At 44.1% G+C, this 12,533-nt stretch overlaps 1 protein-coding gene across 1 annotated transcript in view; it reads left to right on the top strand.

The window, feature by feature from the left end:
- Window positions 1-6,235: 6,235 nt before the first annotated feature.
- Window positions 6,236-12,533, top strand: part of PPP2CA (protein phosphatase 2 catalytic subunit alpha) — a 29,003-nt gene continuing 22,705 nt past the window's right edge. Inside the window, exon 1 of the mRNA XM_049786778.1 lies at window positions 6,236-6,422. Within this exon, the coding sequence (XP_049642735.1) occupies window positions 6,321-6,422 (102 nt within the window). The 5' untranslated portion in view covers window positions 6,236-6,320. The remainder of the gene's footprint in view (window positions 6,423-12,533) is intronic.

Consider the following 12,533-nt stretch of genomic DNA (forward strand, 5'->3'; position numbering starts at 1 on the left):
TCATTCCACTTTCATTCCAGAGATTTTTTTCTAGTAGTAGAGAAAAAATACTGCCTTTGAAACTGAGAACGGTATCTGGATGTCATTAATACTACCAGAGGACATGGTCATTTCTCTCTCTTTCCTTAGCCAAAAACTGCAGTAGCTGGGGGAAAGGGTTGTATTATATCTATGGCAAAGTTCTTGGCCACAGAATTTGAGCCACATTGCTAGCATTTTAGTTCCAAGTAAAAGAGTTAATAGAAATTAAAATTTTTTAACTTCAAAGGAAAGAAAAAAGGATAAATTGCAAGTATTTATCAGTATGTATCTGGAGTGGATAAAGCATGTGGCTGGGCAGGCTCAGAGATGGCAGGATTCTCAGGGGTAGAAACACTTAAGCTGCTAACTGCCAAGGTCTTTATATAGGGCTTTTGGGTCATAGAAGCATCTGACAACATGTCAACTGTTACTAGATATGGGATCTTTATCAGATGCAAGATTCTGAGATGACAGAAACAGGAGATTTGGACAACTGTATTAATTCTTTATTTTATTCCTAAATGATTGTCCTCCCCACGAGTCTAAATGTTTGCTTGACAAGGGAAATGAGGGTGTGTTCTTTTTTATTCCATCTTTGCTGCTCTTTGAATTTCTACCTCCAACCCCTCCCTCACTTTATCCGATAAAGTATACTATCACTTTATCCAATGGCTTTATCTATGTTTTGTTTTTGGACCATACATGGCTGTGCTCAGGGCTTACTCCAGGCTGTGCTCAGGGACCAACCATATGTAGAGCTGGGGATCAAACCCAGATTGGCTACAGGCAAGGTAAGCACTTTACCCCACTCTACTATCTCTCTATCCCTATCCAATGACTTTATCTGATATTTCTGACACTTTAGTACTCTGTTGCCAAGGACCACAAATTACCCCCCAGTTTATAGATGAGTAAACTGAGACTTTGAAAAGTTAGGTGTTTTGCAAAACTTTACATAGCAAAATAGTTGCAGAACACAGAATTCAAACCAAGGCCCATCCAACTCTAGAACTACTTACTACCTGTACTTTGCCTCTGTAGGTTTAGAAGTTAGGGAACTAGAAGTGAAAAAGTAGAATAAACTAAGAGAATTTCTAATAAATGTGTCTCATGTCTAAGGCCAGAGTAATAGTACAGCAGGTAGGGCACTTGCCTTGTATATGACCCACCCAGGTTTAATCCTAGTAACCCCATATAGTACCCCCAAACCACCCATGCTTGATTCCTGAGCTCAGAAACATGAGTAAACCTGAGAACCACTAGTTGTGACCCGACCCACTCTCCCACCCGTGTCTTATGCTTCTAATGAATATTCCTTCTCCATGTTTAGCTTTAATTTGTATATCGTGGCTAAAAGTACCTACATAAAACTATTTGTTCTCAGTTTTTATCCTTCTACCCCACACCCATTAACAAATGATTTCTATTTATAGTTACATTTAAACCTTATAGGCAACATCAAGACTTGTTTTAGTCTGTTTGCCATCTAAGCAGATTTTTTTTTTTTTTTGAGGAACTGACTCATTGCTCTATGCCGAGGGATCAGTCCTGACAGGACTCGGGGCCAAATGGGATACTGGAAATTGAACCCAGATCAGCTGCATCAGAGCTATCACTCTGGCCCCTCAGATTCTTTTTTTTTTTTTGGTTTTTGGGCCACACCCGGTGACGCTCAGGGGTTACTCCTGGCTATGCGCTCAGAAGTCGCTCCTGGCTTGGGGGACCATATGGGACGCTGGGGGATCGAACCGCGGTCCGTTCAAGGCTAGCGCAGGCAAGGCAGGCACCTTACCTTTAGCGCCACCGCCCGGCCCAAAACACATTCTTTTTTTTTTTTTTTTTTTGGTTTTTGGGCCACACCCGTTTGACGCTCAGGGGTTACTCCTGGCTATGTGCTCAGAAATCGCCCCTGGCTTGGGGGGACCATATGGGACGCCGGGGGATCGAACCGCGGTCCGTTCCTTGATAGAGCTTACAAGGCAGACACCTTATCTCTAGCGCCACCTTCCCGGCCCCGCCCCTCAGATTCTTAAAGCATATTCTCTTGGTTCATTATATATTGGTTTTTGGATCAACAGGGCAGTGCTCAGGGGTTACACCTGCTCTATGCTCAGAAGTCGCGCCTGGCAGGCTCGGGGATCATATGGGATGCCGGGATTTGAATCACCATCCTTCTGCATGCAAGGCAAATGCCCTACCTCCATGCTATCTATCTGGCCCCACATTCAGTATTTTTGTTAGGAAATTAAGCGACCAATTTCTTTTTGATTTGCTTTTTTTGGGGGGGTCACACCCAGCAGCTCAGGGGTTACTCCTGGCTCTATGCTCAGAAATCGCTCCTGTCAGGCATGGGGGACCATATGGGATGCTGGGATTCAAACCACCATCCTTCTGAATGCAAGGCAAATGCTTTACCTCAATGATATCTCTCTGGCCCCTGATTTGCTTTTCTTTTTGTTTAACTTTTCCCCAGTTTTAAAATTGTGACAGGTCCAACTAGTCAAACTAAAATTTCAAATTCACTGCTTATTTTGAGTTGTACAGGTAAAAGCTATAGATTTCTTCTAAAGGAAAAGACATTCTGATAATATTCTTGTATTATTTATAATCTGAATTCTTTACTTAACTGCCTAATGCTAATAATAAGTACTTCCTAGAATTCATTCCTTAAGAAGTTAAGCCATGGTATCTAATTATTTGACAGGATGTTTTAAGTTCATATAATTATATCTTTCCTCCATTTTTACAGTGGTGTGAGCCAAGTAATCTGCATCAAGAGAAAATAAATTATACTGATATTAATGGTACTAACAAAGAGCTCACAGTGCTTTGGAAAAGCCCACTTATTATCTTGCTCCTGGCTCTATGCTTAAGAGTGATCCCTGTGAGTGCTGAGGGTCCATATGTGATGCTGGAGATTCATATTGAGCCAGTAGAATGTAAGGCAAGGACCTTGCCTATACTCTCTCTTCAGTGTCTCTCAATGCTTTTTCACTGGGGGCAGTTATTGGTCCATTGGTATTTGGCTGTCCTTAGGGGGCAATATTGGGTTCCAGGGATGGCCAAGTGTGAGACAAGCATCTTGCCCACTGTACTATCCCTCTGGCTGCATCTCAATTTTTTTTAATCAACTGAACTGACATCATACAACACACACACACACTCACACACACACACCAACCTTTCTAAGTAGAGAACAGGGAAAGAAAGGGAAGTCACATTGACCTGGCTTCATATTTCCTTCCTTGGGAGGTCAGTTTTATGACTGTGGCATTTGGGAGGATGAAGTTTTAAATAATCACTACTCTCTTGGGCATCTTTCTTTTCTTTCCGAGTGCCTGCTTGCTTCTTGCCTCATCAGCCAGGACCAGACTTCACACAGGTACATGACAACCAAAACAAATAAGATAGCACAATGGCACAGCTTGATAGTCATGGGCATCGAGTGATTGTCTTTTTTATTTCACTATTATCTTATTTCTTATTTTCTTATTGTTTGGTTGTGTTGACTTAAAAAAAAAAAAGTCAGAAGTTTCATTCAAAGCTTTCCCACCAAGTGATACATTAAGTATGTTTGTTATAAATAAGCTTCTGAGATTGTAGATCTGAAGTACTTTCTTTGGGTAGTTAGTGGGAGGTACAAAGGGAAAGCTGAACTGCAATTTCCAACCTGGGAAGGTCTAGCCAGTCTGCCTCGCCAAGCAGGTTGTCAAAGTGGACAAAGCAGGATTTTCAGTCCTTTCAGAGCATCTCATCGCAGACACTGATGGAGCACCAGGGTCAGGGGTGATTGGGGAAAGGAGTCTAGAGGCTAGGCTACAGAGATGTGTTCTTGTCTTACTCTTTATGAAAAATCTTTTTCTCTCAGGTCCAGTGGACACCATAATACTTCTCTACCTCTTCCTCCAAGCTCTGTGCATAGGAGTTACATGAAGTGTTGCGCATCAGCCTGAGCTCTGTCCAGTCCCCTAAGCCATTTAAAGTCAGTTGCTTAGAGAGACTAGAAGTGCCAGCAAAGGACTGCTTGTCTGTCGAGGATTGGTCCTTTTCTTTCTTTCTTTCTTTCTTTCTTTCTTTTTTTTTTTTTTTTGGTTTTTGGGTCACACCCGGCGGTGCTCAGGGGTTACTCCTGGCTGTCTGCTCAGAAATAGCTCCTGGCAGGCACTGGGGACCATATGGGACACCGGGATTCGAACCAACCACCTTTGGTCCTGGATCGGCTGCTTGCAAGGAAAACACCTCTGTGCTATCTCTCCGGGCCCGGATTGGTCCTTTTCTAACCCCAAACCTGGGAGCTCTAGCAGAGCTGGTACTTTGAGTCAAATAACTATTTCTATTAATGCAGGGACAACAGAATGTGAAAACATTCCTAAAACCCCAAGAAACTCATGGTCAGACGGAGAGGTGTTTTTAAAGTTTAGGTAGGACACCGGTAGGGTGCTTGACGGCCGACCTGGGTTTGAACCCTAGGACCAATCTCTAAGTGTAGAGCCAGGAGCAAGCCTGACAGGTGTGCTCCCCATCCCCATCTCCCCAAAACAGTGCGGGTCGTCCTCGCAGCTTCTACCACACAAATCGGGTACGGGGTGACCGGTCGACAGGCCTTCATCAAGGAGGCCAGTGCGGACAGCCTACTGTCTTCCCTTTCCAGGGAGAACAGGAGTTGCAGGAAGGAGCACACCTGGGCCCTGAAGCCCACAGATGAGCTGGGGCAGTCAGGCGCCGAACGAGGCCATGCCCAGTGGCGGCGAGTCATCGCGCCCAGCCAGCAACCCGGCTTTGGGGAACAGGTGCGAGCCGGGGGAGTCAGTCAGGTGCAGGCGCGGAACTCCCCCGGCAAGTGCGGCCTCCTCCGCCTACCAGTGACCTAATTAGGAGGTGCCTGGCACGCCCAGAAGCAGAGGAAGAAGCCCTTCTAAGCCGAGCTACCTCTCCTTTCTATTCCTGGGTCCCCCAAAGATTAGGAAGGAAGCCCCAACACTGTTCTATTATTCTACTCCAGAACTGCTGCACCAAGGAGGAGTCTGGGGGAGTCGCAATTCTCATTTTCTTGCCAACCTGGCTGCTGGGCCATTTTTTTCCTTTCTTCTTTTTCTTTCTTTTCTCTTTCTCTTTCCTTCCTTCCTTCCTTCCTTCCTTCCTTCCTTCCTTCCTTCCTTTCTTTTTTACTTCTTCCTTATCTTTCTCTTCTTTCTTTCCTTCCTTTCTCTTTCTTTCCTTCCTTCCTTCCTTCTTTCTCTTCCTTCCTTCTTTTCTCTCCCTCTTTCATCTTTTCTTTCTTTCTTTTCCTTCCTTTCTTTCTATTTCTTTCCTTCCTTTCTTTTTACTTCTTCCTTCCTTATCTTTCTCTTCCTTCTTTCCTTCCTCTCTTTTTTCCTTCCTTCCTTCTTTTCTCTCCCTCTTTTATCTTTTCTTTCTTTTCCTTCCTTCTTTCTTTCCTCCTTTCCTTTCTTTTTTACTTCTTCCTTCTTTCCTTTCTCTTTCCTTCCTTTCTTCTTCCTTTTTTCCTTCCTTCTTTTCTTTCTTCCTTCTTTCTCTTCCTTCCTTCCTTCCTTCCTTCTTTTCTCTCCTTTTTTCATCTTATCTCTCTCTCTCTCTCTCCCCCCCCCCCACTTCTCCCCCCCCCACCCACACACTGTCCTTCTGCACAAGGCAAAGCCCTACTCCACACTATCTCTCCTATCTCTCCGGCCCCTGGGCCCTTTCCTTGTTTCTTTACCTCCTCTGAGGTAGAGCCACTACTGCGAGCACTCCCCGCCCCCACTGGACTGAGCCCAACCAGCAGCAGCGCGCGTCCTCTAGGATTAGCCTGCGCCGCGCCGCGCTCCGTCGGACTTCCCCTCCCCCTCCCTTCCCCCTCCCCTTGCCCTCCCCCGCCCTCGCGGAGGAGGACCACGCCCGACTCGCCCAGGTGCCAGTCCGCGGCCGACTCCACCGCGCCTGCGCCGGCGCGGAGTCGGCTCCGCGCTTGCGCACTTTGCTCGCGCCCCGGCCCTTCGAGTGCCCCCCCACCGCCTGACGCCGGGCGTGACGTCACCACGCCGGCGGCCGCCATTACAGAGCAGCCGAGAGCTCGGGAGCACTCCAGGCGAGGCGAGGCGAGCCTAGTTGAGCTTCTTGTGGAGCAGCGGCGGGCGGGCGGCCGAGCTCCGCTGCCCCTCGAGGCCCCGCAGGCCCAGCGCTCAGTCCGCGGTCCGGCCAGGGAGTCGGGAGGAGGCGGCGGCGTGTGCGTGTGGCCCGTGTGCGGGCGGCGGCGCGGGCGGAGCGCGGAGCGGCAGCCGGTGCGGGCGGGGGGCGCCATGGACGAGAAGGTGTTCACCAAGGAGCTGGACCAGTGGATCGAGCAGCTCAACGAGTGCAAGCAGCTGTCGGAGTCGCAGGTCAAGAGCCTCTGCGAGAAGGTGAGCCGCGCTGGGCCGCGCCTGCGCGCGAGGGGGCCGCCTGCACTCGGCTGCGGGAGGGCGCAACATGGCGGCCCGGGCCACCCGCCACTTCCACCTCCACCGCCCGCGGCCCGCGCACGGTCCGGTCCGCTCCGGTCCGGTCCAGACCGGCGCGGCCCGGCTCGCGACACACCGGACGGGCGGAAGGACGAGCCGGCGCGGGATTGGTTGTCGCCGCCGCCGCCTAAAATGGCGCCTCTCCCCCCGACTCCCGGGCTGCGGATTGGAGCGCTGGCTGGAGTGTCGGGGCTTGGATTGGGAGGGTGGGTGGGGTGGGTCTGGGGGTTCGGGGGTCCGGGTTGAGCTGGGGGCGAGGCTCTTGGCTTTTATTTTATTTTATTTTATTTTTTGCATTTGGTCCTGGGGCTGGAATCCAAAGCAGAGAAAAGAGAGAGAAGGGTCCCCGAAAAGATAGATTCTTAAAACCCCAAATTCTGGGGTGGGGGTCCCTAACTGAATTCAGGGCCACAGCTTTTAGCATTCTTGTTCCAGGGGATTTGTAAAAAAAAATATCTTTTCGAGGTTTATTTAAAATGTGTTGTTTTAATAGTGTTTTTTTTTTTAATAAAATAATAAATTTAACTTGGTCCCGGGGCTGGAATCCACACACACACACACACACAAACACACACAAATAATAAATTTAACTTGGTCCCGCTGGAATACACACACACACACACACAAATAATACATTTAACTTGGTCCCGGGGCTGGAATACACACACACACACACACACACACACACACACCCGGGGCTGGAACACACACACACACACACACACACACACACACACACACACACGTCCCCGAAAAGGCAGATTCTTAAGACCCAAGATCCTGGGGGGAGTCTTCTTTTTTTTTATAAAATAATAAATTTAACTTGGTCCCGGGGCTGAAATCCAAAGCTTTCTCCCCCAAAAGGCAGATTCTTAAGACCCAAGATCCTGGGGGGGGGGAGTCTTCATCTAATTCAAGGCCATAGCTTTTAGTGTGCTTTTAGTGTTCCAGGGGACTTGTAAAATCATCTTTTCGAGGTTTATTGAAAAAGTGTTGTTTTAGTAAAGAGTGTTTTTTTTTTTTAAATAAAATAATAAATTGCATTTGGTCCCGGGGCTGGAATCCAAAGCTGAGAAGAGAGAAGGGTCCCCGAAAAGGCAGATTCTTAGATCCAAGTTCTGGGGGTGAGGGGTCCTCACCCAATTCAAGACCACAGCTTTTAGTGTGTGCTTGTCTAGGAGATTTGGGAACTTGTAAAAAAATCTTTTCGAGATTTATTTAAAACGTGTTGTTTTAACAAAGTTTTTCTTTTTTCTTAAATAAAATAATAAATTGCACTTGGTCCCGGGGCTGGAATCCAAAGCTGCCCCCACAGAGAAGGGTCCCCGAAAAGGCAGATTCTTAGTTAACCCAAGATCCTGGAGTGGGGGTCCTCACCTAATTCAAGATCACAGCTTTTAGTGTGCTTGTTTCAGGGGACTTGGGGACTTGTAAAAAAATCTCTTCGAGATTTAAAACGTGTTGTTTTAATAAAGTTTTGTTTTTTTTTTTTGTAAATAAATAAAGGCAAACTTCTAACCTAATTCGTAAGAAGGTCATCATCATGTCGAGTTAGAAGTGTAACTTATTTTTCTTTTCCTAGTTGGAAGAAATGAAGAATTTGGTGAGTCATACTACAAAAGGAGCTTTTGGCTTGGGAATCAAGTGTCAGTAGTGTATGATTTATCCGCTGACTCAAAATGGATTGTGTGGAACCCTTCTCCAAGTTTTTAACATAGTTGGCATTATGCCATTTTGTTTTGTGTGTGTGTATATGTGTTTTTCTTTAAAGCAACCTACACTGTTAAGACCAACGATTCGTGCATTAGCTCTTTGTTGGAAGAGTTGTCTGTGACTTAACTAGTGGTTGCAACTGTTGATTGAGCGCTTAGTATGTTTAAGATACTGTGGGAAGAGCCTACATGATTTCTGCCACAGTTGTTGAATGTGGAACGTTTTAGTCGACCTACTACTGACGCTAAACTTTATATTTTGGTATCCAGTTCATATTTTGTGTTTCCCAAGGGCCTGGGAAACGGGTCACTAATTTTAGATAGTAGCTATTTTGTATTGTCTCATAACTGCAGCTTTCTTATGTAAAAAAAAAATGCTGGTTTCTACCAAGAATATGTCTCCCTTTTTGAAAATTATCTTTTTCGCATTTCATTTTCTTGCAGAATTGTAGAGTGTATGTAATGTTAGTGTTTAGTCAAACCAAGAGCTATTAGGGAACTATTAGTCTTGGTCGTTTGGTGGTTTGATATGAAAATTAGGTTCATGAGTTTGGTGTAGGTGAAGCCGTGCTGTGAAAATTGCGGTATAAGTGAATCAAATTTAGATTGATTTATCTCAGCCCTGAATAAAGCTACTGGTTGGTGTGAAACTGAATTTCAATTTTTAATTCTCTAATCAAATAAGGTGGGTATTTAAGACATACTTTAGAAATAGGCTTTTAAAAGTAACGTATGTTGAAAAGACTTAATTTTAGATACTATAAGTGACTTTTCAGATTCAGTATTTGTAGATTGTGAGAAATGTGGCTAGATGACTAGCTCCTTATGTGAATACATTGGAGGCTAGATAACAATATTGGAAGACCATTGGAGCTACACTGCACATTAAATCCTTGTGATTGACCTTTGGGGAGCTAGTTCATTAAGTCTACATTTTCCAAAGATTATAGTTGTTTATATATCTTAGTTATTCCTAAAGTTCTCTTGTAATTTGGGGGGATTAAACAGTTTTAATTTATTTGAGTAATAAATAAAATCATGTTTATTTTCATGGAGTCTGAATCTAGTTAGAAATCTTTTGTAGATGAACATGAAGGTAGGTTTGTTTTTAGTGATAGCTGGATACTAAGGTGGAGTGGCTGGAGTTGAATGTATCTGGTAAATTTCCACCATTCCAAGTCTTTGTAAAACTGTATTGAACAGATTTTCAACATTTCATTGCTTAGTCAGTGTATCCAGATTTTATTTCCAAGAGAGAAATAGAATTTGAAGTTGGGATTTACTTACTGCATAGCATACACACTACTTAAGTATTTCAAGTATATTTGCTGAATAAATTTGAAGTTGAATATAGGGGATGAATTAGGTTTAAGACTTGGATTGTTCTTTTTTTGGTATTCTGTTTTGGGACCATACCCGGCAGAACCTTATGGGATGCTAGAGATTGAACCTGGGTCCCAACAGCTGTATTATTGCTCTACCCCCTGAACACACACTGTCTCTTCCTCCCTCCCTCACTCCCCCCTTCCTCTTTCACTTCCCCCTCTCCTCTCCTCCTTCCCTCCCTCCCGGCTTTGTGCTGTGGGGGGGCCTCTAGGGACCTTAAGGGATCCTGGGGCTCAAACCCAGGTTCCCTTCTTGCAAGGCAAACTCCCTACCCTCTATCTCTCTAGCCTCTGAACTGTCTCTTTCTTTAATAGCCTTTTTCCGTTTTTTTTTTTTTCTTCAAGAAAAGATGTTGTTGGAGATACTTTGGTGATCTTTATTATAAGGTTTGTTTAGATAGATACTTTCAGTAATTTTTACTATAAGGCTTGATTAGGTAAAAACTTTCTATCTTATATATCTGATCTGAATGAAATATTTGAAGTTAATTGGTACATAAGTATACCATAAGAAATCATTGTGATTTTGAAAAAGTAAGGATCATTATTGCGGAATTTCATCAGCCGTTAACTGGTAGGTGTTCAAAATGAAGATAATCGGGTGTATTTATAAACAAAAGTGAATAAAATTTCTGTATGATTAACTAGTTGACTCCCATACCCCGAAGAAGTGACTAAGGTTTATATCAAAGCCAAGATTGTGTTTATGTAGTAGTGCACCTTGTGATTTTTGGGAATCATAATTTATTGGTTGTTAAAAAGTTGGTGGTAGTGGATGCAGTTTGGTCCCAGCTACAGTGTCCGTAACTTGACTATATCTAATCTAGATATATGTATGTTTCCAACTACTTATTGAAAGACGTAAATAGTATCAACAACTGACATTTTAACTATTATAACTTGCATAATTAACATGACTTTTAGCAGTGGTTTAATTTAGGGAAGACTTTTGGGCTTTCAGGTCTTAACACTTTTGAAGAATGTTATTTGGTGGCCAGATAGTCCCCCACCAAAAGGCATTTTACCTAGGTATGCTCTTTCCATTGCTCTATAAGTATTATAAATAAAATGCTGATTAAAGCTTCCCTTCAGGAACCGTAGAGATAGCACAGCGGTAGGACATTTGCCTTGCATGCAGTTGATCTGGGATGGACTCAGATTTGATTCCCTGCATCCCATATGGTCTCTCAAGCCTGCTAGGAGCAATTTCTGAGTGCAGCCAGATGTGGCCCAAAAACCAAAAGAAAAAAAAAAGCTTCACTTCATTTAGCATTTGCTACATGTGTACGAGTTTTGGAGACTGAATAGGGCTTCCTTTTAGTTATAGGAGCTGCAACTGTTTGACTTAAATTTCCATAGGAATGCCAAAGCAATAGTATATAGGGTAAGGCTCTCTCATATGCTGACTCAGGTTTAATCCGTAGCATTCCCTATGCCCCCCAAATCTGCCAGGAGTAACTCCTGAGTACAAATCAGAGTTAACCCTGAAGCACTGTTGGATGTTGCACTCAAAATAGATTCCCATATGAAGTGTGTGATATGTTTGTGTCTATATGTGTGTTTAGTTTTAAAAGTTATTTGATATGTTTCCATAAATGTAATTAGAATGTTGAAGACAAATAATTGGGGTTGGAGGAGTGTATGACACATTATCCTATTTTTCCAAGTACACAGATCTTTTTTTTTTTTTGTTATGTTTTGTTTTTTGTTTTTGGGCCACACCCGGCGGTGCTCAGGGGTTACTCCTGGCTGTCTGCTCAGAAATAGCTCCTGGCAGGCACGGGGGACCATGTGGGACACCGGGATTCGAACCAACCACCTTTGGTCCTGGATCGGCTGCTTGCAAGGCAAATGCCACTGTGCTATCTCTCCGGGCCTACACAGATCTTTTAACAAGTTCATGGAACATGTATTATCTTCAGTAACATAACCAAAAGACTTAGAGAATGATTTGACTAAACGTGCTAAATTGAGATACCCAAAGCTTATGGATCTTAAATCCATTCTTAGTCTTGTTTCACTGCCTCTTTCCTTCTTGAAGTACTGTTAAAGGTGAAAATGAATTGCGGGGCCGGAGAGATAGCAAGGAGGTAAAGCGTTTGCCTTGCATGCAGAAAGATGGTGGTTCGAGGGCCCGGAGAGATAGCACAACGGTGCCTTGCAAGCAGCCGATCCAGGACCAAAGGTGGTTGGTTCGAATCCCGGTGTCCCATATGGTCCCCTGTGCCTGCCAGGAGCTATTTCTGAGCAGACAGCCAGGAGTAACCCCTGAGCGCCACCGGGTGTGGCCCAAAAACCCAAAAAGATGGTGGTTTGAATCCCAGCATCCCATATGGTTCCCAAGCCCGCCAGGAGCGATTTCTGAGCAGAGAGCCAGGAGTAACCCCTGAGCACTGCTGGGTGTGACCCAAAAATCAAAAAAAGAAAAAACAAAGAAAATTAATTGTACCTATAGTGAACTGTAGAATCAGTTTGTAAAATAGAACATTTTTATTATAATTGTTTGAAAGCTTTCTGTTTATGCCACAAACTATTTCTCAACAGTGTTAAAATTTACATGTGATTTTAACATTTGACTTCCAGATATTAATCAGAAACACTTAAGACATTTTCTACAGTCTCCAAACTCAAAACAATCTAGTAAAGCATAACAATTGCATTGTGAATTGCAACTTTAAAAAGTGCTTTATATTTTATTCTTATAACTTCCATTTGAGTCTTCTTGTGTTCCTGTATACATGATCTGCCTGACATGAATAAAGAATTTGACTTTGGCTTGACCTTTGACACAGGCTCTGCAGTTTTTATTAATAAAATCACATGTTAGCCATTGGTGGTACAAGCCGGAGATAATGTGTTAATGAGGAATATCTGAGAAGGTGAATAACCTATACACAGGTTCTCAGTGCTTCTTT

This window comes from Suncus etruscus, chromosome 14 (assembly GCF_024139225.1).
Source record: "Suncus etruscus isolate mSunEtr1 chromosome 14, mSunEtr1.pri.cur, whole genome shotgun sequence".
NCBI classification, from domain to species: Eukaryota; Metazoa; Chordata; class Mammalia; order Eulipotyphla; family Soricidae; genus Suncus; species Suncus etruscus.